The 27,481-nt window shown below is 44.0% G+C and overlaps 1 protein-coding gene across 2 annotated transcripts; it reads left to right on the forward strand.

The window, feature by feature from the left end:
* Positions 1-234: 234 nt before the first annotated feature.
* rbm33a (RNA binding motif protein 33a) lies at positions 235-27,469 on the forward strand. Of its 2 annotated transcripts, none has more exons than XM_058394247.1 (19): positions 235-422; positions 1,255-1,327; positions 2,116-2,164; positions 2,254-2,327; positions 2,549-2,747; positions 5,298-5,420; positions 5,514-5,670; positions 5,768-5,997; positions 14,411-14,717; positions 15,427-15,488; positions 16,835-16,949; positions 17,042-17,325; positions 17,398-17,652; positions 17,739-18,035; positions 21,561-22,043; positions 23,260-23,445; positions 23,727-23,906; positions 24,831-24,919; positions 25,187-27,469. In XM_058394247.1, the coding sequence occupies exons 1-19, from the start codon at positions 404-406 to the stop codon at positions 25,233-25,235; spliced, it is 3,231 nt and encodes a 1,076-aa protein (XP_058250230.1). In that variant the 5' UTR covers positions 235-403; the 3' UTR covers positions 25,236-27,469. The 2 variants fall into 2 exon arrangements, with proteins under 2 accessions (XP_058250230.1, XP_058250231.1); XM_058394248.1 differs by having other exon boundaries at positions 236-422; positions 17,401-17,652.
* Positions 27,470-27,481: the final 12 nt, after the last annotated feature.

The raw sequence follows: 27,481 nt of genomic DNA on the forward strand, positions 1-27,481 counted from the left end.
AAGAGGATAAATATTTTTAGAATACATTTAATCTTTATAATTGCTACGTTTTTTTTAATTCATGAATGTCAATTAATTATTAGTATACCCCTCTTTCTTGTATTCAAAAATGAAATAATGGGATACTTGGTAAGTATTAAGTTTTCAAAAAATTCCAAGTGAAAATCCAACGTGAAATCGGCGGCCATTTTGAATTCAGCACTTGCAGCCCACAATGCAACGCGCGACTCGGACCGGTCCGCCATGTTTGTGTATGACTTCAGCGCCGTCTTCGCTTAAACACACTCACTACCACCTAGAGTGCACACACTAAACACACGCTCCTAAAGCATCTGTCCCAATGCACATGTCTACATTTTAAAAGGAAAATAAACACTCTGAAGACATTCCGACGTCTTCTGTGATGGAGGCCAGTGCTCGAGGTATGAGATATTTCAAACTGTTAAGAGACGGAGCATGTTAGCCATTTTTGTTAGCTAGCTAGCACGGCGGTTTTTTGTTGTTGTTTTTTAAACGCTTTAGAAGAAATCGAGTTCCTCTTGTTAGAATCCAAATGGGGACGAAATGAATATTTACATCGTATTTTGTCGCAGGATTTATTTTAATCTTAGATAAATCGGTTAAACGTTAGCTTAGCATATGCCTGGTTTAGCTATTCGGGTTAAAGCCTATTGTACATGTCGTCTTCGGGGGGGTCTCGTGTAGTTTCGTAAAATGTCGTAGAATTTCGGGTGTTTTCGGCCAAAATCGGGATGTATGCTGTTTACATTGATTTAAACCGATTTCACTCTCTGAAGAAGCTATTTTATTGAGTATTTTATTTATGTATTATTTATTTTGTTGATTGTTTTAGTTATTTAGGCTGCAACCAGTAACATTTTAGATAAATAATGCACATACAATGTGTGTGTATGTGTGTATATGTATATATATATATGAGAGAGAAAGGTAGATACTATGATACTATAGCATATAACAAACATATATGTGAATTAAACAGGAAAATGAATTCGCTCAACCCTGTGAAAAATACGACTTGGTGAAGTTCATCAGAAAGAGAGGTTTATATAACATTTAATGTGGAAGGAGTCTCCAGTCTCAATCAGTGGTAAAGGTGTAAGCTTTCTGGAACATTCTGCTGTAATGTAAACGTGGATGTTCTACAGCGCTGTGTGGAAGCCAGGATGATCGGATGATATGACACGGCGTATCGTGGATTCAGGATGATTAATTGTGCCGTGTTACTTTTTCCAGATGAGGAGTTTAAGTACGATAAACCGGGAGCTGAGAGGTCGAGGAGACGAAGAGGAGGAGATGATCTGGACAGGTGAGCAAACTGGCGTTTTATCAGTGATTATGTGGTAAAGTGATGTGTTTCAGTTAAATGAAAATAAAGTACTGATATTAAAAATAATAATACTATGATGATAATACATTTTTTTAATTGTCAGGGTTTTTTTTTTTTTACATTTAAAATGCAGCTTCGGATGCTTTAGTGTTAAGTAAAAAAAATAAAGAGATAAATAAATAATTGCAGTGACAAAAAAGAAAAGAAGTAAAATATTAATTTTATATGAATTAAAAAAAACAAAGCTATATCATACTACACATGCAAGTTAAAATAGAATAAATGTACAAAAAAAAAGAAATAGTATGGTAATGAAAAGGATCAAATTTTGTAATATATTATTAGTAACATGATGGTCAAAGTACAGCGAATGATTTAAGAAAAAAATGTGGGAAATAATTGCTTAAAAATGTTTAATAAAATTGCAATAATTAAAGGAAAAACAGGATGTTATTTTTTTATTTAAAAAGAAAACCAGTCATTAAAGTAACCTAAAATGAACAGGGGGATCATAAAAGACATTAGATAAAATTGCTCAAATGACTTTAGCGCGCTGGCGACGACGTTGAGCTTTTCCTCTTTGGCAGAACGGGAGCCGCGCCATGACTTTTCAGGAATTGATTTAACATTTGCGAAGCATTTGGAAGCCCAGCAGCTGACGGTGTTTCATGCCTCTTCCTTCTGGATTCCGTCACAGACGTGGATCCGAGGTTTGTGTGTTTGAGAAGGAAAATGTTTCTAACCTCATCTTTTACCCCCCTCTGCAGTGATATGGAAGGCGACCTGCTGGAGGAGGACTGGCTTTCATCCAAGAAGGTAAGTGTGCTGTGATCTCTGATGATGGAGCGACATTTTCATCAGATACGGCCCGGTGCGCCAACTAACAGCTTCTGATCCTCCTGCAGAACCCGTCAGAGCTGTCGGACGAAGAGCTCAACGACGACCTGCTGCAGAGCGACGAGGAAGACCAGAACACCAGGTGTGATCCCAATCTGCTGTTAAACACTGAGGTGCTCAGTGCTCGCTAAACAGAACTGTTCATGCTGCAGCACACACTCACTGTACACCTCACTCCCTGCTCTCACACCTCAGCTGTATCCTGATTGGTTGAAAAACGAAGCAAATCAAACTTTTGACGTCACTCAAAAATGTTTATTACTGATTATTGATTGATTTTTTTTTTAACTGTGTGTGTGTTAGTGCTCAGGGTGCAGCGGTGAGCCTGAATGCAACATCAGGTCTCGACGAATCGCACGAGCTCCAGGAAGGAGATGAATACATAGAGGAGGGAGAGCAAGAGGAGTACGGAGAAGAAGAGGGGATGGAGTGCAGCATGGGGGGAAACGAAGATGAAGTGCTGGACCTGCAGATCGATGAGTCGCTGGACGACGATTTTAAAGTGAGTCCCAATGTCCGTCCCAATAAACCCCCACCCCCCGAACGGTTTTTTTATTGTCTCGTCACTGGATACGCTGGTGCCGGACATCATGTTGGCAGCGGTCACTAAGGTGTCACTGTAGGCAAATTTGTTGACTTCTTGACCTCACCCCTTTTATTTCCCGCTCATGTGCACAAATCTGTCTTCACACTCAGACGAGTTACATCACCATAAACACACCAGTGATGATCCCAATCCCAGTGTTTTGGACAAGCTCTGTTCCAGACTTTGTCCTGCTTTATTCTTGTAGCTTGAATTCTTGTAGCTATGCAGGGTGCTTAACGATTTCGGCTTGAGATGTAGGCGGAGTCATGGAGGGTTTGGTGTGAACACAGAAGCCCTCTTTTTTTCCTCAGTGTCCTAAAGTCATGGCTTTAACCATTTCTCTTTATCCTACATATTTATCCATGACCTATATAAAACTAACAAATCAAATTAAAATCACCAATTGCATCTTTAACCAAAACACTACAATTTTTTGTGTGTGTATGTACACTGATCAGGTATAACATTGTGAGCAGTGCCAGGTGAAGTGAATAACACTGATGATCTCCTCATCATGGCACCGGTTAGTGGGTGGGATATATTAGGCAGCAAGTTAAAATTTTGTCCTCAAAGTTGATGTGTTAGAAGCAGGAAAAATGGACGAGTGTAAGGATTTGAGGGAGTTTTTGATGAAGGACCAAATTGTGATGGTTAGACCACTGGATCAGAGCATCTCCAAAACTGCAGCTCTTGTTGGGTGTTCTTGGTGTGCAGTGGTCAGTATCTATCAAAAGTGGTCCAAGGTAGGAACAGTGGTGAACCGGCGACAGGGTCATGGTTGGTCAAGGCTCATTGATGCACGTGGGGAGTGAAGGCTGGTCCGTGTGATACGAACCAACAGACGAGCTACTGTTGCTCAAATTGCTGAAGTTAATGCTGGTTCTGATAGAAAGCGGTCAGAATACACAGGGCATCACAGTTTATGTATGAGGCTGCATAGCCACAGACCGGTCAGGGTGACCATGCTAACCCCTGTGCACTGCAGAAAGCGCCAGCAATGGGCATGTGAGTATCAGAACTAGACCATGGTGCAATGGAAAAACGTGATCTGGTCTGACGAATCACGTTTTCTTTTACATCACATGGATAGCCAGGTGTGTGTGTGTGTCGCTTACCTGGGGAACACATGGCACCAGGATGCACTATGGGAAGAAGGCAAATGGGACTGGTGGAGGCAGTGTCATGCTTTGGGCAATGTTCCGCTGGGAAACCTTGGGTCCTGCCATCCATGTGCCATGTACACCCTTTCATGGAAATGGTATTCCCTGATGGGTGTGGCCTCTTTCAGCACGATAATGCGCCGTGATGCAAAGCAAAAAAGCTTCAGGAAAGGTTTAGTGACCACAACAACCAGTTTGAGGTGTTGAGCATCTGTGGCATGTGCTGGACAAACAAGTCCGATCCATGGAGGCCCCACCTCGCAACTTACAGGACTTGAAGGATCTGCTGCTAACATCTTTTTGCCAGATACCACAGCACACCTTCAGGGATATAGTGGAGTCCGTGCTTCGACGGGTCAGGGCTGTTCAGGCATCAAAAGGGGGGCCGACACAATATTAGGCAGGTGGTCATAATGTTATAGCTGATCGGTGTATAAAGTGAGCACCGTTATCTCTCATTCCAGCACATCTACACCAGACACCTTCTTCCATCTTCAGTGATGTTTCATTTCAAACCTCTTTTGTCCTGTCCCATCACTTCACAGTGGAGACTGGATCTGATAAGAGGTGAAAAGATTGTTAACCTCAGGCTTTTAAAGCTCCGCCACAGCTCTGGATGATTGATGAGTCTGTTCCTCGTCTCCCGTTCCACGTGTTTTGGTTTATGTTTTTGTCTCCTATACAAAGGATTCCAGATTGTCTCGGACGCCTTTCCATTGGGTGTTTATATATGGATAAACACACACACACCTGCTGTGTGCAAGTGTGCGTGTAGGTGTGTATCTGTTTACAGAAATCAGTTACTTACACTGTAACAATGTGTATAGAACATATAATAGGTGTGTGTAGACATTCCTGCACGTTATTGTGCCTGTCAGTCAGGTGTGTGTGTTTATATAAAGACGACTCGGTCAACGATACTGTAGCCGTGTGTGTGTGTTTATCCAGTTTTTCAGTGCATCGACCCGAATATTTACATCTCATTGAATTTCAAATAAAGGCAGGAATACTAATGGGGCATAGAAATGTGACCAAGATCCCCACTGTTATGCTAATTCAACATCTCTCTACCCTCTCGCACACACATCGCCTCTCACACACACACACACACTGTTCCCTTTTCACACGTGACGTTAACATGTTCATTCCTGGCCTCGTCTGCAGGCTTGCAGGCTTTAATCATCATCATGAGGGAGTTTTTCCTCCATATATGCTATGGTGTAAGAGGAATAAAGCAGGTAGTGTGTGCGTGTTCAGTAGACCTCACATTCAATCTCATTCGTAACGCAAGTCAGTTTTCCTGCAGGTCGCCAACTACGACATCGAAGCGCAGGAAGTGCAGCCTAACCAACAGAAGATGACCGAGGCAGAGGGGGCAGAGCCTGAGGAGGAAGTCGAAGACGTCTCGCAAGTTACAGAAGCAGAGGAGGTGACTAGTGAAAGATCATGCATACGCTATTCCCAGAGTGCACTAGTGAAGTGTTGCTCAATTGTATTATTATTTTTTGACTCATCTCTTAAGCTCGAGCCCGAACCCGACACGAAGGAAGATTCCGACGAAGACGAAGAGGACGACGAGGAATCCGAGCGGCTGCGTTTCAAAACCGAGCGCAAAGACAGCACTGTGGTCCGGCTCTCAGATGCCGCCAGCAAACGCCGGAAAATTCCGGAAACGCTTGGTACATCCCATAGTGAACCCACATGCCTGAATTTATTATTGAGCGCTTATTAAGCTATTATCAAGGTCATCTGTTTTGTATTGTTTTTTTCTGTTAGAACTGACCGAAGAGGCCAAAGCAGACCTGCTGGAGTTTGAAGAAAAGGAACGGCTGAGGAAGCAAGGTCGCTTCAGTGGTCGAGGCAGAGGAGGAGTAGGTGGAGGAAGAGGAAGAGGAGGAGGACCTCCCGCATGCAGTATGGGAGGATTCCGTAAAGATGGCGGTGCCGGGCGAGGGAGAATGAATGAACCCAGACCTCCGCTGATGCCGGTCAACATGGGCATGCAGGTAAACACTTAAATCCTGGCTACTTATTGGTCGAAATGTTTCAGCTCAGATTAAACCCTCCTGTTGTCTTCAGGTCAATTTGACCCGTGTTTTTAGGAATAATTTGTCGTAACTTGGGTTTTTTTCCCCCACATACTTGCCTGAAAATGACATGGATGGTTCCATACTATGTTCCATACTCTTTTGAAGTAAAATTAATTATTGATATTTTTGTTGAATTATGTCTTTTATAAATAGATTTTATAGCATCTGTGGTCTTCCCGGGTCAATTTGACCCGGTCACACTTTTGCACTTTTCAGCACAATGAACATACACACACACAAAATGACCACTAACACACATACCCCACACACACGCAAAAACACTTTTCAAAGCACTGGGCATTGCATTTCATTAGGCCTCCAAACAAAACAAAAGCTACACATTTGTAAACATTTCACACTTGTGGTATGCAACATCAGATCTACCAATATGGGGCTACACACACACACACACACACCGTTCAAAGCATTGGGCATTGCATTTTATTGGGCCTCTAGACAAAACAATCTATAAGACAAGATAAATAAGCAAAGAAAAACTTGCATTTTTAGCATCTTTGGGGCATTTCACATTTCACTCTGAGACATCAAAATGAAGAGGACCTACACTGCATTACAGGCACTTGACCTCATTTTTGACCCTGTGGAGGAGGAGGAGAGAGATGAGGCAGAACCTGCAGAAGAGGAGGAGGAAGTGTCAGAGGAAGAAAATATCACTGAAAGTGATGAAGATTTTGTTCCAACTGACGAGGAGGAATCAAGTGATGAAGAGGAGCCTCCTGAAAAAAAAAAGAATCTTTCCAATCCAAAGATGGAAATATTCTCTGGTCCTCCGTTCCTCCACGCGACCGACGCCGTATGTTGGGGGCTGAGCGGCAGAGGAGCCCACGAGGGCCAACAAAGTATGCTGTCTCTCATGCTGTTAGCATGAAGTCGACCTTTGAGTTGTTTATGTCAGAGAAAATTCAAGAGATGGTGCTAGAAATGACTAACAAGGAGGGGTGTCGTGTGTATGGTGACAAATGGAAGAAAATGGATAAAATAGATCTACAGGCATATCTGGGTCTTTTGATTCTTGCTGGGGTCTACCGGTCCAGTAAAGAGGCTTTGTCCAGCCTGTGGAATTCTAAGACGGGGAGGGCAATTTTTTGTGCCACCCTGCCGCTGAGCACATTCCAGCTCATTTCGCAAACCATACGTTTCGATGATCGCAACACCAGACTAGCGCGCCGTGCCAGAGACAAACTGGCTGCCATCCGACAGGTCTGGGATAAGTGGGTGCATCGCTTGCCGCTAATGTATAATCCAGGTGTTAATGTGACCGTGAATGAGCGCCTGGTCCCGTTCAGAGGTCGATGTGGATTCAAACAATATATGCCAAGTAAACCTGCTAAATATGGAATCAAATACTGGGTAGCCTGCGATGCCCAGACTAGCTACGCCTGGAACATGCAGGTGTACACTGGCAAACCTGTGGATGGCCAGTCAGAGAAGAATCAGGGCCAGCGTGTGGTTCTCGAGATGACAGCGGGTCTTCGGGGACACATCATCACTTGTGACAACTTTTTCACGTCCTATGGCCTAGGCCAGGAGCTGCGAAAGAGTAAGATGGCTATGGTGGGAACCGTGAGAAAGAACAAACCTGAGCTTCCCCCTGCACTACTGGTGACAAGAGACAGGGCCAAATTCTCCTCCAAGTTTGTGTTTACTGACACGCATGCCGTTGTCTCTTACTACCCCAAAAAGAGAAGGAATGTGCTTCTCATGAGCACTCTGCATCGGGACACTGCAGTTAGCTCCAAAATGGACAAAAAACCCCAGATCATCCTCGACTACAACAAGAACAAGGGGGGAGTCGACAACCTCGACAAGGTATTGCACCTTTTCATGTAATATTTATTCATTCAGGTCAATGCATTGCATTCTTGTGTAAGAAAATATGAATTAATTTTGACTGATTTGTTTTGTTACTTTTGTTGCAGGTCACCAGTGTTTACAGTTGTAAACGACTGACAGCCCGTTGGCCTGTGGCAGTGTTTTACAACATGATTGATGTGTCTACATACAACTCGTATGTGCTTTGGAGAGAGATGGACCCAACCTGATATCAGGGGAAGTGCCACAAAAGGAGGCTGTTCCTCGAGGAACTTGGAAGAGAACTTGTGATGCCTCTCATAAAACGACGCGAGGTTCTTCCCCGCACGCCAGCCTCTGCCAGCATGGTCAGGGAAGTACAGCAGGATGCATCAACTCCTGGCCCCCTCCCCCCAGCTGCTCCTTCTGAACCGTCATCCAAAAGGAAGAGGTGCAAATTCTGCACAAATGACACCAAAACCAGTACCAGGTGCCATAAATGTGATATACATATTTGCAAATCCCATAGCTTCATAACCTGCCCCAAATGCAAATGAAGACACACACACACACACACACACACTGGTTTTTAAGTCTTAAAAGGACTTTGCCTGCCGGACCAGTTGTAACATGGTTTATAGGGACCCACCTTTCCCTTTGTGCTACAGTGACTCTGAAAGCATCAAAAAATCTATTTAAAATTGAGCAAGACAAATTTCACTTCAGATTTCTTTTACTTGAAATTAAACACTTACCATTAGGACCTGACATTATGGGCCATATGAGGACCTGCTGGGAATGGTCCACCTACTTCAAAAAGCAAATTTATAAGGTTAAACCAGTTTTATGAGGACATCAGTTTAACAATACAGTCTTTACACCGTAACAAAAAAGTCTTTACACCGTATTAGAAGCACAGGCTTTTACTGTTTTACTGGAACTTCATTACACACAAAGACATACATGATCATCTTTTGTATTACCAAAACATTTGTCATTTAACAGAACAAAGTCCTTCTATACAACTGTTTTAAAATGGTAAGCAACATGTGTGAGATATTACAACTGAGAACTTCAAACATAGTTTTTAAATGGCTGTTTTGCATATGTAGCATCCCCTGGATGGTTACAGTTTTTTGAATGTCTCCGTTGATTTGATAAGCTCTTCATCCTCTGCCATTAAAGCTCTACAATGGATAATTTCACACATCTTTTGTAATGTGTGCCCCAGTTTGGTAGCAGTTCATTTCTTCATCGAAGCCAGACACGGTTTTGACAGCTTGAACTGCACTTGAAAAGTTGGCAGGTTTTACAGCTTCCTTGACTGTGGATGGAAGAATCACTGTGTAGAGTTAATAAGAATCTTCCAATTTCATGAAGCTTCTGTTGAACATATACATTGTAGGGTCATTTCCATGTTTATTGAAGAAAGACTGCGCTAGTTGAAGAATGTAAAAGTCATTGCGTACTGCAGAGGCAACGTCATCTTGCTTCATTACACTTAAGAGCTTCCAAACCCCTGGAGATATCTGGTGTGGGAATGTAGACTCTGCCATGGCTGCCAAACCATATATATATATATATATATATATATATGGTTAGAGATATATTGTAAACAACATTCACTTTAAATACACAAAACAAACACGCCACAACTGTCGCCTTTATCTATGGCACAACTAAAAAAAAAAAAAAAAAAAAATGAAACGTTGAATTTTATTAAACATTTTTATACCTGCGCTGATTTATCACAAGACCAGGACCACAGTCTGGATACAATGAACCATTTAGATAAAAGATACCATTTATAAACAAACTGCCATCTTAAACACTGTAGGGTTACTGTTACTGACCTTTTCATCTAAGACCAATCCATCTGAGTGAAACAACCGGTCCAACACATGCAGCACATTTGTTCATTGCTGGAACAATTTTGTTTTTACAATTCTGTTAACAGAACTTGAAAGAACAGTCATTTTATATCAAACTAGAACAAGCAAACAGTAGAGGCTCGACCTGGAGAAACCGATTCAATTTATTTGCTACTAGATGATGTGCATTTTTGACTTTCACTGTGTCTGCACCCTCAAAATGGGAACACGTGTTGGTAAATTCTAGACAACACATAGTAGTAGCAGAAAAAGCCGGCTCTCACAAAAAACAAACGAAAAGCCACTGAATATGCTTCTCACTGCTTACTTAGTTGATATGTGAGTTCATTAAGAAATACTAGTATGACAGTACATATAGTACTCAGAATCATGTAACATGGAGTTAGCTAACACTACCTTTTTGCTTGGATACAAGGAAATGTATGTTTGTGTTCAACCATTTAGATAAATTAATGTGCTGCACTGTGGTTCTAGGTGGTAGGCACAAAAGTGGGTGTGACCTTCAAGATCCAAAAGTACAGTCAGATTTATAAACCCATTTTGGTTCAAACATCAAAAATTAAAGGTGCTGTTGTGCAATGTTTCCCCACACAAAATAGGCAACAGTAGTTCATGAAACTTATGTATTTATATCCTTGACACTACTCGTATTGCACTATGTCCAATGTCATTTTCTGACATGTTTTGATCTGACCTCCAACAGCTCTTTGGAATTTTTAGATCGGGTATAGTTTAGCATCACACTCGACTTACTTCCTGATATCCAGACAGTTTAGCTAGGATGCAAAACCTGAGGACCGAAAACTATACCCAAGTTATTCCAAAGACCTGTCCCCAGCTATAGTGCTTTCCTAACCAGGTTAGTGCTATAGGCAGGCCATGACTATCTGTCATTTTGGGAATAATTAATGTAAATTCATTAGAAAATGTCAGTACATCACAAAACAGCCAAGTCACATTTATCTTAAAGTAACCAGAAAAAAAAAACTTTCAATCAACCAGCATTTCCCCAAAAATCTAGACATCAGCCAGGTTCTGTAACAGCAGCAGGATGAGAAATGAGCGAAATACTGACTCCGGTCAGTAACTCTACATCTGCTAAATAAAAATTTAAGGTAATTGTACCTAATAAACATGTGGTGTTCATATTATAGCTTACTAAAGTCCCTCGAGACCACGTTTCTGTCAGACACTACACTACACAGCTGCTGATGTACATTAACTTTAACATTTAACATTAACATTTCTACAAGGTCCCCTTAATATCCACTGTACTACTAAACCATGTGTGTGCCATCCACAACCTGATAAACACAAACTCCACACAAATCACTACAGTCCTCATATAGCATGTGTTTGTCAATGACTCTGACACACACTAGATGTTTCTTTTGGTAGAGGCAGCCTACAATATAGTTCCTAACTGTCCTCATTACACACAGCGTTCCCACAAAACAGGTCTCAGTCATACACAGCATCACATACAGAGGCTAACTAAATCCGTAATGTAGCATCTAAAACTGCATGCAAAAAGTATAAAAAATTAATTCTAAAAAGTATTTGTAAAATCTTATTAATCATGTTTTGCTGTAAGTGACCTGTTCACTTTGTTTGATAGCTTCCAAGGTGACTGCTGTTGTGGGTGTAAAGGGGTCTGCCTCAGAAATTGGTTAATAAACAAGATGACGTTCACCCTCCTCACCTCACTTGATGTAGGAGCACTCATTTCTTGTGGTTGCAGTTGGTGGTCTTCAGATGCAGTCTATAAAAATGTGTCATAACATAAAACCTTGGGAATGTAAATAGAAGAAAGTAACATGTAATGATTTATGTTATCTGCATGCTTAAGCATGGCCTCAGTAACAGTGAATAGTCATCTTCAGTACCTTGCATCTCCAAGGCCACTCAGAATCACCATAGTTGTATGTGAGCTCTTCTCCATGGTTGATGTTCCTAGTTGCAAACAAACAAACGAGGCTCTACTTTTACAGTGATTATTTTAATTTTGCTGTTTGGGTTGTTGTGGTCATCATTGACAAGTCTCCCAAGGGAACCATCCTCTCTAGCAGCATCAGCACTGAAGCATGAAATAAATGGCAGTATTGCTTGGCTACAATCACATTCTATTCAAAAGCCAGCACGTTAGCATGACCTTATATAAGGAACATTGTAATATTATACATAGTTATATTACACATTCCATAAGAGATATAAATCTCTGCTTCACCTGCTAACAGGAAGTGACGTTCTAGCAACTGATACTAACAGTAGGCCAGAATTGGAAACTGTAGTTAAAATCAGTTAATAGAATTGACTCCGAAATAAAATAACAATTAAAAACAAATAGTTGAACAGTCCCCATGCTATCTGCTATATGCCCAAGCTGTTCAGCCGGCGCAGGCACGCTAAACCACTTAAACCATATACTCGCACAGATCAGCGATACTGCACACTTTAGCACTGACTATCATTAGCAAGTGCAACCATGCCCATCGACATTTCCCGTACATTTGAATGAAACCAAATGCATTTAAACACACATTTGCATAGTTTTTTGTAATGAAACATACTATAAAGTTTTAACGGTTAAATTTTTAATGAATTTTAATTCTAATTAGACAGAATTTCCCTAAAATATTTCTCAGTATAAAACAAACTTAGCTTTTGCAACATCAGTATTGCAATACATGTCCTAAAGTCAATCTAATTTTATTTATAGAACTTATTCTCATACCTGTTTTTTTTATATATTGTCTGTGTGCTTGGTATTATGCGTATTATGTTCACTGTGATGAGGCATGGCATCAAGAGAAACTCCGCCCATAAGAAAGATTGACACAGGATGAATGACACAGATCTCAGCCAATCAGAGAGCTAATAATAATCAGGAGTCTCAAAATGTTTTTGGTGTTAAGCGTATGCAATGCCGACACCAGACTAAATTCCAGGTTAACACTGTGTTAAGCCACTCTCAAGGTTTTGTGGTGTAATAGGACTGGGAGTTCCTCTGATATAGTTAAATGCAGCTACATCTCAGGAACTATGAGGACACCGGTCCGGTCCTCATAATCCCGATTGTCCCCATGATGTTGGTACATAAACAGTCCTGGTAAACCGTAAAAACTCACACACACACACACACACTTTCTGTTAATTGTATTTTTGTAAAGTAGTTCAAAATTGTTTTGAAATAAAATGTTAAAAAAAAATAAAATATGTTGTGTTTTGCAAATCATATTTGTTTACTCTCTCTTATTTATGAATACAGTTGCATCATACTAACTACTAATTGATCTTTGACCTGGGGATTTGCTGGCTAATGTTTGACATATACCAGTCAGTGGTTATCCAAAATAATGTTTCATAATTTCTGCTTATTTTACTCAAAAACATGGCATAATTTCATGTATCGTTCATAAATTAAATATAATAAAAAGCATAAGAGGTGTAAAAAGTTTTATTTACGTGAACTTATGCCATGTTTTTGAGTGGGGTGTGTGTGTGTGGGGTGTGTAGCCCCATGTTGGTAGATCAGATGTTGCCCGCTGCTGGGCAAAAGGCATATCACAAGTGTAAAATGTTCACAAATGTGTAGCTGATCACACACAATGGTGTGATCATTTTACACTTTATACTTTATAAGCAGTCAAAACAGACTGGGTCAGTTTGACCCGGGAGCACAACAGGTGCATAGTAAATGAAAAGCCAATAGGAGGGGTCAGTGATCCTTCAGTCTGAGCAGTAATGTTTAGTGAATTAAATATGTGCTCTGAGGGAAAAATCTCCGGTCTGCAGGTGTTCAGAGCTCCGGGTTGTGCTCCTGGCCGGCTACTTTGAACTCTTTGCCCTCACACGTCCGTCCTTTCAGGTTCACGTGCTCGAGTGCGAGCGAGCAGGTTTGCTTTAGAAAAGTCAATTAGCTCAACTCCCGCTCTTATCCATGTTGATACACGGATTAGCCCAAACGACTTGGCAGGAGTCCATCAGAAAGCATTACGCCAAATGAAATCTGCACTTTGTCTAAGGATTTAGCTCTCTTTGCTCATTTTATTATTAAATATCCATCCAGGAGTGTAATCCCCTCACCCCCCCCCCTCTTCTGTTTATGGGCGAGGAAATCCGTGTCGTACCCGGTCCCGGGAGCTCGTCTCTTTTTATTCATTTATTAATTCATTTGATTTAATAAATAAAAAAAAAACACCCACAGACTTTACAGAGGTGTAATGGTTAAATTGAATTTTTTTCTCCTCTTCACATACGGAGGATTAGCTCAAAGCAACGACTTTATCCAGAAGTGTTTCCACATTGTTGGAAACACTGAATATTTTCTGTTATAATCGTGTGTGTATTCTGAAGAGAAATAAAACTAATCTCTAATGTATGTTTGGTTTTTTTTTTTTTTTGTTTTAAATATGGGCTTATTTATAGAGAATTATCCATCATAATGTCTCTCTCTCTCTCTCTCTTCTGTCTCTCTCTGTTTCTCTCTCTCCCTGTCTTTTCCTGTTCTGTCTGTCTGTCTGTCTGTCTCTCTCTCTCTCTCTCTCTCTCTCTACATCTCTGTCTCTTTCTTTGTGTGTGTCTGTCTGTCTGTCTCTCTCTTTCTCATTCTCTCTGTCTCTCAGCCCAGGATGATTTCTCCTCAGTCCCATCGTCCTCAGCCCCGCCCTTCCGGTCCTCGTGGAGGTCCCGGTCTTTTCCCTACGCCGCTTATCCCGATCCCCCAGCAGCCTCTGCAGTCCCTGATGTCTCCGCGCTCACCGGCGCTGCACCAGAATCCGCAGCAGGAACTGCACCCGCCTCGTCCTCACGGACACACGCACGCACTTCCGCACACACACTCCAACCAGCACCAGCAGCAGCAGCAGCAGCCCAAGAACATCCACATCAACCCGCATTTCAGAGGGCCGGCGTCTTCCTCACCTGTACAAGGTATGGAACCTCACTGTTTCATTCGCATGCTACAGCTTAAACAACAACAGTTTATGGACACACTATGGAAACTAGAGCAGCTCTGAGTGGGCGTGGCCTAGCAACTACACTGCCTATGGGAAGATATTTACGTCTTTGAATATACCATATTTGGAAAGAAGAGCAGCTCTAAGTGGGCATGGCTTTACTTCCATTGTGTGTAGAAGATTTAGAGAGCTTTAAGACTATATATGAAAATTAGAGCACCTCTAATTGGGTGTGGCTTAAAAACTACACCGCCTATGGGAAGATATTTTTGTCTTTGAATATACCCTATTTGGAAAGAAGAGCAGCTCTAAGTGGGCGTGGCCTTACTCAGATTGTAAGGGGAATATTTAGAGACCATCTATGAAAACTTGAGCAGCTGAGTGGGTGTGGCTTTATAACACCACAATATATAGTCTGTTGAGGTCTAAAAACAGTCTATGCAAATGAGAGCAGTTTGAAGTAGGCATAGCTTTATGATACTTGGCTATCGATGAGATTTATTCAAATGATTGCAACTGCATGTAAGTGTGGCTTTACAACTACACTGTATATAGAAATCTACTGATGACTTTAAAACCATATATGGAAATGAGAACGGTTCTAAGTGGGTGTGGCTTTACTCCCATTGTTAGTGGAATATTTCTGATTAGTTGAATTGTATGCTTGTGTCTGTCTCTTGCAGTTCCGTTGTTATCATCCGCTCCGAATCAGCCCAGACCCAACCTCGGGCCTCAGAGATTCCCGGTAAGTGAGCACACTATACCTCACAACACACACACACTGTAAGTCACACAACATACACTGTGAGTCAAACACTGAGTATTTGCCCACAGCGCCCCCTGGTGATGTCTACGTGCACTGGCTGCAACTTTTGCTTAGGGAAGCATCACTACAGATACTGGTATCTGATATCATGCTCATGTTCTAGAGTACTAGTCTGTTAGCATAAATAAAACTTTCACATCATATAAACGGTGGAATTACGGAGCTTGTGCATCTTGTCTGACACAAAGCTTTGAAGATATTCAACAAAATCACATCACGCACGCCGGAGGTCTGTCGGACTAATTGATCTGCGTACGCACGCGCGGATAGGTGTAATAGCTTGTGTGTTTTATATTCCTGCACGTTGTTTTTTTTTTTTTGTTTTTTCCCTTCTTTTTCATATTCGGACGTTATTTAAAATGCTAATGCGCGGCAGCAGCAGCTAGCGACGGCCCTCCGGGTGCCTGATTAGCATCGATTATCATACAGGGACGTCTCACCTCAATATCAGCTCTCTGATGAATATTAACGCTGACTTGGTGAATATTAATCGCAGCCACAGACTTGATTTATCCTCTGATGGGTTTTATTTTCCGTAAAATTGTAAACGGCGCCCAGAACATTCGTGATTGTTCACTTTGTCTGTGTGTATTTAAATTCATTTAGTCGAAAAGTGTGTAAAATTCATCATGCAAATCTCTCTTAGAAACTTTACCTCAGCTCCCAAGATTCATCTAAACCCCCCAACCCCAACCCCCTTTGGTTCCCTCTCCTCAAATTGGTGGTCATTTGTCTTTGGGTATTTATTTTATCTCATGCATTTCGCCATCATCAGGTCACATATTGACCATCTGAGTGCGTATTTGCTGAGGATTAGCTCAACGCCATGTTTTTTATCATGCAGCGAGGTATTGTGGCTCCCTTTTTAAGCTCCCATTGTGTTGGAGCCGCTGACCTTTTTTTTTCTTACCCCCGAATCCCCGAGTTGGCCATTCTTCCTCGCTCTGCGTAGCTAATCCGGCTGATTGACTTTCCCTTAAGTAACTTTTTCTCCAAGCACACCTTCGCCTGGATTAAAAGCTCGATCGCATCTTAAGTCATTTGTAAGGAGCTGAGAGGAAGCGCTCTTAGTGTCATTTCTTTAAGAGAATAAAAGAGTGGGATCCGCTATTCAGCGGGGGAGATTAGAGGATCGTTATCTCAGGACGGGGTTTTTATTAGCCGGAAAATGTCGGCGCTCGCTCTGTAGCGATGTGACGACGTCACTGTTTTTCTTTTTAGCTCTCTTTGCCGTGCTTACTAACGTCTCGATGCTCATGTTTCAGGGCCCTGTTGATTTCCAGCATTTCCTTCAGCCTCAGAGACCCCCGCCTCAGGAGCAGTGGAGAAGACCGCCGCCGCCGCCTCCTCACCAGGAGAGGGAGCCATTCTACAGCAACGGTAAACCTCTTGAACACAGGAGACTTTTTAGTTCATTGTCTGTAAACTGACTGTGAAGGATGTGTAGGTAATGTACATTCTTTATTCCACAGAGCCACGTTTTCCAGCCCAGCCCCTGTTCGATCTCCCCGGCTCCGCCCCCTTGATGAACAACAACATCCTCCCTCTGTCCTTCCCTCAGCCAGGGCCGGGGTTCTGCCCACCAGTTGGCGGAATGTTCCAGCGAGACCTTCCTCCTCCTCGCCCCAACTTGCCCCCTCCTCAGCCGTCTCCTGCCCCGCCTGCTCCCCGCGGCTTCATGGGACACAGACAGCCGTTTCCTCCACAGCAGCACAACGCCCCCTTCAGTCCTCAGCACGCACCTTTTGGCATGCAGGTAACAAACACACACACACACCATCGATGAAACGACTTGTGTGTTCATTTCTGACCGTGTGTGTTGTTCCAGCAGGGCCTAATTCAGCCTCATCCTCAGCAGCAGCACCACGACCACCCCCCACCTCCACATCATCACCCAATGCACCAGCACCAGCAGCACAGACAGGACGTTCCTCCTCTGCCTCATAATCAACATCACCAGCATCAACACCAGGAGCAGCATCCCATCATGCACCTCTCTCACCCGCCCTTCCGCCAGCCCATTCCGGGTGGACCTAGACAGATGAAACCCCGTCCACAAAATAACATGGGAGGCTTGAGAATGGTATAGAAATTTTTTTTTTTTTTTTTTTAAAAGTAGACACTAGATTGGGGGATATGGAGTCTTAAGGTGTGTGTGTGTGTATGTAGGTGTCTCCTTCATCCATGCAGCAGCTCCAGAGCCTCCCTCAGCGCAACAGTAACCTGCGCGAGCTCCCCATCGCCCCCGGCAACCATGACCCCGGCCGCTACCATCAGCCAAGGCCTGTGACCAGGGCCACCCAGAATGCCAGGCCTGGGCAGGGGGGTCGGGGAGAAGACATCGGGCGAGGGCGGGGTTTTGCGAAACCTGTCCCACCCCAAACCGCCTCAGAGATGAAGAACGAAATACCAGCTGCACTGTCAAGCACACCTGTACAAAAAGCCACACCAAACACACCTACACAGGTAAATACAGCTACACACGGCTACACACAGCTACACACACCTACACAGGTGAACACAGCTACACACACCTACACAGGTGAACACAGCTACACACACCTACACAGGTGAACACAGCTACACACACCTACACAGGAGAACAAACCTACACACACCTACACAGGTGAACACAGCTACACACACCTACACAGGAGAACACAGCTACACACACCTACACAGGAGAACACAGCTACACACACCTACACAGGTGAACACAGCTACACACACCTACACAGGTGAACACAGCTACACACACCTACACAGGAGAACAAAGCTACACACACCTACACAGGTGAACACAGCTACACACACCTACACAGGTGAACACAGCTACACACACCTACACAGGAGAACAAAGCTACACACACCTACACAGGAGAACAAAGCTACACACACCTACACAGGTGAACACAGCTACACACCTACACAGGTGAACACAGCTACACACCTACACAGGAGAACAAAGCTACACACACCTACACAGGTACACGCAGCTACACACACCTACACAGGAGAACACAGCTACACACACCTACACAGGAGAACACAGCTACACACACCTACACAGGTACACGCAGCTACACACACCTACACAGGTACACGCAGCTACACACACCTACACAGGAGAACAAAGCTACACACACCTACACAGGTGAACACAACTACACACCTACACAGGAGAACAAAGCTACACACACCTACACAGGTACACGCAGCTACACACACCTACACAGGAGAACACAGCTACACACACCTACACAGGAGAACACAGCTACACACACCTACACAGGTACACGCAGCTACACACACCTACACAGGTACACGCAGCTACACACACCTACACAGGTGAACACAGCTACACACACCTACACAGGTGAACACAGCTACACACACCTACACAGGTACACGCAGCTACACACACCTACACAGGTACACGCAGCTACACACACCTACACAGGTACACGCAGCTACACACACCTACACAGGAGAACACAGCTACACACACCTACACAGGTACACGCAGCTACACACACCTACACAGGAGAACACAGCTACACACACCTACACAGGTACACGCAGCTACACACACCTACACAGGTGAACACAGCTACACACACCTACACAGGTGAACACAGCTACACACACCTACACAGGTGAACACAGCTACACACACCTACACAGGTGAACACAGCTACACACACCTACACAGGTGAACACACCTACACAGGTGAACACAGCTACACACACCTACACAGGTACACGCAGCTACACACACCTACACAGGTACACGCAGCTACACACACCTACACAGGTACACGCAGCTACACACACCTACACAGGTACACGCAGCTACACACACCTACACAGGTACACGCAGCTACACACACCTACACAGGTACACGCAGCTACACACACCTACACAGGTACACGCAGCTACACACACCTACACAGGTACACGCAGCTACACACACCTACACAGGAGAACAAAGCTACACACACCTACACAGGTGAACACAGCTACACACACCTACACAGGTGAACACAGCTACACACACCTACACAGGTGAACACAGCTACACACACCTACACAGGTACACGCAGCTACACACACCTACACAGGTACACGCAGCTACACACACCTACACAGGTACACGCAGCTACACACACCTACACAGGTACACGCAGCTACACACACCTACACAGGTACACGCAGCTACACACACCTACACAGGTACACGCAGCTACACACACCTACACAGGTACACGCAGCTACACACACCTACACAGGTACACGCAGCTACACACACCTACACAGGTACACGCAGCTACACACACCTACACAGGTACACGCAGCTACACACACCTACACAGGTACACGCAGCTACACACACCTACACAGGTACACGCAGCTACACACACCTACACAGGTACACGCAGCTACACACACCTACACAGGTACACGCAGCTACACACACCTACACAGGTACACGCAGCTACACACACCTACACAGGTACACGCAGCTACACACACCTACACAGGTACACGCAGCTACACACACCTACACAGGTGAACACAGCTACACACACCTACACAGGTACACGCAGCTACACACACCTACACAGGTACACGCAGCTACACACACCTACACAGGTACACGCAGCTACACACACCTACACAGGTACACGCAGCTACACACACCTACACAGGTACACGCAGCTACACACACCTACACAGGTACACGCAGCTACACACACCTACACAGGTACACGCAGCTACACACACCTACACAGGTACACGCAGCTGCACACACCTACACAGGTACACGCAGCTGCACACACCTACACAGGTGAACGCAGCTACACACACCTACACAGGTGAACGCAGCTACACACACCTACACAGGTACACGCAGCTACACACACCTACACAGGTACACGCAGCTACACACACCTACACAGGTACACGCAGCTGCACACACCTACACAGGTACACGCAGCTGCACACACCTACACAGGTGAACACAGCTACACGCACCTACACAGGTGAACACAGCTACACGCACCTACACAGGTGAACACAGCTACACACACCTACACAGGTACACGCAGCTACACACACCTACACAGGTACACGCAGCTACACAGGTGAACACAGCTACACACACCTACACAGGAGAACACAGCTACACACACCTACACAGGTGAACACAGCTACACACACCTACACAGGAGAACACAGCTACACACACCTACACAGGTGAACACAGCTACACACACCTACACAGGTGAACACAGCTACACACACCTACACAGGTGAACACACCTACACAGGTGAACACACCTACACAGGTGAACACAGCTACACACACCTACACAGGTGAACACAGCTACACACACCTACACAGGTGAACACAGCTACACACACCTACACAGGAGAACAAAGCTACACACACCTACACAGGTGAACACAGCTACACACACCTACACAGGAGAACAAAGCTACACACACCTACACAGGAGAACAAAGCTACACACACCTACACAGGAGAACAAAGCTACACACACCTACACAGGTGAACACAGCTACACACACCTACACAGGTGAACACACCTACACAGGTGAACACAGCTACACACACCTACACAGGTACATGCAGCTACACACACCTACACAGGTACATGCAGCTACACACACCTACACAGGTGAACGCAGCTACACACACCTACACAGGTGAACGCAGCTACACACACCTACACAGGTGAACGCAGCTACACACACCTACACAGGTGAACACAGCTACACACCTACACAGGTGAACACAGCTACACACACCTACACAGGTGAACACAGCTACACACACCTACACAGGTACATGCAGCTACACACACCTACACAGGTAAACACAGCCACACATTCCTGCACAGGTAAACACAGTAACACACATCATAGCCTTAAAATCCTGAACATTTTTTAATTGTCTGTTTAAGGATGAGGACGAGGACGAGGAGACACGTCAGTACCGGCTGAAGATTGAGGAGCAGAAGCGACTGCGTGAAGAAATTCTTAAACGCAAGGAAATGCGCAGGCAGATGCAGGCAGGCGCACGCAAAAAGGAGCTTTTGGAGCGCCTCGGTGGCCAAGTAGTACCTCAAACAACCCCCGCACAGCCTCAAACCACCCCAACTCAACCCCAAACCAGCACACCACCCCCGTCTGCCACCCCCAACGGCGTTAAATCCCGCCTACAGAACCCCGGCCTCGAGCAAAAACAGCGCCCACAGAACCCGCAGAGAACCGTTCCACAGCTCCCGAGCCCTAACACGGACGTCAGTGCACCTCCCGAGGAGAAGAAGATCGCACCGATCCAGACACAAGCTAACGCCGTGAGGAAGAGGACGGTCATGCAGCGCGTTAACACCGGCTCGCCTCAGATCCCGCAGAAAGTGCGAGTTGTTAAGCGACTAGCGGGCGTGAGTACACCTTTATCAGCTCGCAGCGCGGGAATGGTTCTTTTTAAGCATTTTGAAAATTAAGTGCAAAACTTCAGAATATAACGATACAAAGTGCAGAGCTTTTCCACAATGCTGAAATGGATTAACACACTGTGGTGGAACAGGGGGGAAAAGCATGGTGTACTATGAAGGGTAAGGTCTGTAATATTAGGACATGATATTAGGGAAAAAGTCAAGCGTCAGACTTCATCTGTGAGACACGCAGAACTGATGTAAAGTTCACATCCTTTTATTTTTTTATTTTTTTTTATTAATCTTTTTCCGAGTCCGGACAAAGCGGACGAGTGTCGTAGTTTAGCGGGAGCGTCCTTCAGGCCGAATTAAATCCATAAAGCCTACACGAAGGCCCTCGGCTCTAATTGAGCGCGCGCTTTACCTTTAAAGCGCTGAAATGGCACTCGTCAGAGTGAAGCGTCTGGCATTTCAGATTCCGACAGCAGCTTAAAGGTTCTCAAGTCGTCTTTAAGTAATTTCCGTTCCGTTGGGACTGTAAAAGTTTATCGTATCAGAATTTGACACCGGATTCCTCTTCGTAAATAAATGTCTTAACCGTGAAAAGAGGAGGCGAAATCTCATCTCATCCTGGAATACGGATTGACAACGTTATCTCCTCCCTCTCCAGCCACCTGACTCTGATCCGTGTTAAAATAGGTGTCAATCCCTCAACGGACGCAATTAATCTTCTTCCTCGTCGCAGGTAGCGCTGTAATAATACCTGCGGGAGAAGGGGACGGGTATTCTTTTGAGCTTAGTGCTGCCGATAAGAGTAAATGAAACATTAACAAAAGCAGCGAAGAGGAGGAGGAGGGTGAGGGAATAATGCAGCTTAGCATCCGACAAGCAGCTCTGGATTTTCTATTCAGCCGCACTAATCTGTCAGCGCATCAGCTGGGAGAGCGATAGCGCCTCGCTCGGAGAGGGCGATGGATGGATGAATTCGGCGTCAGCGCAGGGTCATAGTCTTTTGTCATATTCTTCCTGCAGAACGCTCACGTCCAGATCAGATCAGACTGCGTTAATGATCACACTGCAGGGTCGAGTGTGTGTTTATTTTACACAGGAGCGCTGTGTGTAAATGCTGGACCACTGAGACACACTCGTTCTCTTACCACTAACATTTATACCCCAGATGTTGTGTATGAACTGAATAAGCAGACTTCTCTTGATCACACAGGGAGAGGAAGCTTCGTCCCTACAAAATCAGCCACAGCAGATGATTGGTCGAGCCGCTCCTCAGCAGAGACTGGGCACTGCCAGGAAGGTCATGGTGGCAGCAGCTGGACCACAGCAACAACAACCACCACCACCACCACCACCGCAGCAGCAGCAGCAGCAGCCTGAAGGGAACCAGAGTAACCGGGTACGTCCGTATACTGGGGGAAAATCATACGTGTGTGTGTATGTATATTATATATATATAACACACACACACACATATATGTGTGTGTGTGTATGTATGTGTCTATATTTATATATATATATATATATATATATATATATATATATAAAATTAATTATAAGATATAAATATTCCCCATGAAGGTAGGGGAAGGAACTCATTATTCAAATGAGTAAATAATGTAAAGGTCATAGACATGTTACTGTGAATTTGTTCTAAGTGTGTGTGTGGTCACTGCACAGGTGGTGGTCTCAGGTCGTGGGCGTGGTCGAGGTGCTCGTGGCGGTCGAGTGATGCCTCAGAATAGACAGAATCCCCGGGTTGTGGAGTCTCAGCTCAGTACAGTGTCTATAGACGGCCTCTCATCCTCTACCACCGAGAAACAGATCAAAAACCTGCTCAACTCCATCGGCCCCATACAGGTATCCATATCTCCATCTGCCCCATACAGGGACCTATATTTCCATCTGCCCCATGCAGGTACCCATATCTCCATCTGCCCCATGCAGGTACCCATATCTCCATCTGCCCCATGCAGGTACCCATATCTCCATCTGCCCCATACAGGTACCCCTTATCTCCATCTGCCCCATACAGGGACCTATATTTCCATCTGCCCCATGCAGGTACCCATATCTCCATCTGCCCCATACAGGGACCTATATTTCCATCTGCCCCATGCAGGTACCCATATCTCCATCTGCCCCATGCAGGTACCCATATCTCCATCTGCCCCATACAGGTACCCCTTATCTCCATCTGCCCCATACAGGTACCCCTTATCTCCATCTGCCCCATACAGGTACCTATATTTCCATCTGTCCCCTACAGGTACCCTTATCTCCATCGGCCCCATACAGGTACCTCTATGTACCTTTATGTCCATCTGCCCCATACATGTACCTTTATCTCCATCTGTCTCATACAGGTACCCTTATCTCCATTTGCCCCATACAGGTACCCCTTATCTCCATCTGCCCCATACAGGTACCATTATCTTCATTTGCCCCATACAGGTACCCCATATCTCCATCTGCCAGTGTCAGGTGTATCCCTGAGCAGTGATGTATAGTAATGCACATGATGCAGTAACACTGCAGTGCTCTGGGTGGCGCTGTTCACTCAGCTTTCTCTCAGGTCTCTGGCGTCTGTCTGCTGTGTCATGGTGTTTTGGTGCCATTTTGTGACCAAATACTTTATATTAAATATCAGCGCTTGTGTGAAAGAGAACGGGTTTATTATTGTTGTATGACGTCACACAAGACGTTTCTCTTCCTGTAACAGCGATTTATTTTATTTTTATTAAAGAATTTTTTGTAAAGTGACATTTCTTCTGTGCTCTGTAGATGTTTAAGATGATTCCGCAGCAGAGGAAAGCCATCGCTACATTTGTGAATCCTCAGCACGCTCTGAGTTTCCAGCACAGCTTCCACAGGTGAGTGAGGTCCACCTGGAGCTTCTACGCTTTAATGCTAAGCTATTGTTTCTATAGCAACAGCCTGTACAGGGACTTGGACACTCCAGTTTAATGTACACATTAAATACTGAAGTTTTCCAAAAGGGAGACTTTTACAGAATGAGTCTTCCAACATTTTCCGGATTTTTACGTTGTTTTTTTTGTTTGTTTTTTAATGATTTGTTTGCTGTAGAAAGCTTAAATAAATGTTTTTGCGTCTAAGTTTTTTCTGTCACGGTCACGCAGGCACATGATCGATCTGTCCCACATCGACGTGACCATCCTGGACAGCTGAGGAACCTGGAAGAACCGACCAGAGATCAATCCTCACCAAGCCGAGATGGTGGCTCCGTGCTCCGGAATCCAGGCATCGTTTTACTCGGAAGCTCTCAAAACACTAACGCGAATCTGAGGAGCAAAAAAACAAAACAACAAACGACTCGGATTTTAATCGTCCCTGGTTTCGGCGAGAGAGAGCAGCTTTTCCTGCTTTGTGTTCTTTGCTCCTGTGATTATTCCCAAAAGGTTGGAAAGTTGCTCTGACTGTAGAGACGCTGGTTATTGTTATTGTTATTTCTTTTGACTGCGAAAGGAGAGAAAGGTTGTTGTTTTTTTTTTTGTTTTGTTTTTTTTGTTTTTTTAAAGTGATACCTGCGGCGCTTCATAGCGGTTGCTTCCGTCCTCCTCCTCCTCGTTTATACGCTTTTTCCAAACGCTTCTGGACAAGATCGCTCATTCCTTCAGATCAGGCTGGAGTTGGAGTTCTTTTTGCCACCACCAGAGGGCAGCGTTTCAGTAGAAATGAGCTAGTTTAACGCACTGTATTTTGTGAAGTAGCTGGAGTTCATCATGTCAGCTTTTATCAGCTAGACTTTTATTTTAGATTTATGATCGCAGGTGTAAATATTAACTGTACATTTATTTTATCACGATAATCCCACAGATGGCTGGCAGACTTCTTTTTTTTTCTGTGAGATTTCTACATTTAAATCAGCTAAAAGATGCTACGTCCTGCTCAGGTTCCGTTTAAAAAAAAATAAAATAAAATAAAAAGGCTTACGATTGTTTAGATTTCTGAGAGACCTTTTCCACTTATTCTACAGCATGGAGTCATTTCTGATCAGCTAACTGAAGTTTTCGCAGGCTAGCATTGTGTGTAATTAGCTGTAGCTTCCTTTCAGTTTTGTTGAGACGCAAGTGTTCTCTCTCTCTCTCTCTCTCTCTTCCTCTTTTTTCTGAGGTACTTCTCTCTCTCTCTCTCTCTCTCTGTCTATCTTTTTTCTGAGGTACTTTTTAAACACTAGCACTGTTTGCTGTCGCGTATTATACAAGTCTTTTCTGTTCTGGTTAGCTAGAAAGCTGGCCGTAAGCTCCAGATCATCCATTCTGACGAAATATTCCCGTAATGCTGCTAATTTTACCTCAGGTTTTCGTTTTTTCTTCATTTTCCTCGTTTTGCTAGCTGTTTGCCGTTTACTTCACAGCCTCAGAGTAAGTTTCGAATAAGATTCGGCTCTAAAATTCCCTTTCCGGCTTCACATCCAGATTGTCTAAGGTCTGAAGGGTTGTTATATTAGCTTGTATACAGCAATCTGTGGAGATTTTAATAGTTTAGTTGAGGTAAAAACGTCTCTATTTTTGAGTTTCTTCACTCATTTGCCCGAGTGTGCTCCACATGTGAAAGATTGCTATGCTAACTAGCGTTCTAGCAAGTTCCTCTCTCTCTCTCTTTCTGTTTTGTTCTTCATTCTGTTATCTATAATCAAGCCTTTTATATATATATATATATATATATATATATATATATATATATATATATATATATATATATATATATATACACGATATGCTTCTCATGTCCTTTATTCCCTCAGTGGGATTAGCTTGCAAGCATTGCTAACTACTTTGAGGTGATTATAGACCAGATCTTCTGTTTTTGCGCTGGACTCTTGAGCTTAAAGATTGATGTATTTTGAAGTACCCTGACGTTTAGCGCTTCAGAGTCGTCCGGGTCGACGGGTTTGCTCCGCTCTGTTTGCTAACTAGTGCTGCCGATCAGTGTTAACATGGATTCTTCCACTTTCTCACGGCATCCTCAGCATGTGCTAGCGAGTGTTTATTCCTGACTAGCATTCTGGCTCTGCTTCTTTTTTTTTTCTTTTTTTTTTTGAAAAGGTTGGTTGTGTGTTTTTTGCGCCGCGTCATCGCCGCTGCACCATTTCAATCGAGCTAGAATTCTATTAATTCCATAATTAATTTGATCGAGCGCCACTTTGTGTCATTCGTTGCAATTAGCGCAGTAGCTGCCCTCGTCCTCGTTAGCGCTAGCAGTTAGCCGTTCATCATTTCTCTGTTCCACGCTTGTCCAGGAGTAGCTGTGTGTCGGGAGCAGCCGCTATCAGTGCTCGCGCTCGTGCTCGTGTATATAAACCACCCTTAAATTAGACATTTGTGGAACTGTAAAAGTTAATTTTTTTTCTTCCGAAAATTAGAATTTTCTTTTTTTTTTTTTTTTTTTTGGTACCAAAACACATCATTGCC

This window comes from Hemibagrus wyckioides, linkage group LG07 (genome assembly GCF_019097595.1).
Source record: "Hemibagrus wyckioides isolate EC202008001 linkage group LG07, SWU_Hwy_1.0, whole genome shotgun sequence".
Taxonomy (NCBI): domain Eukaryota; kingdom Metazoa; phylum Chordata; class Actinopteri; order Siluriformes; family Bagridae; genus Hemibagrus; species Hemibagrus wyckioides.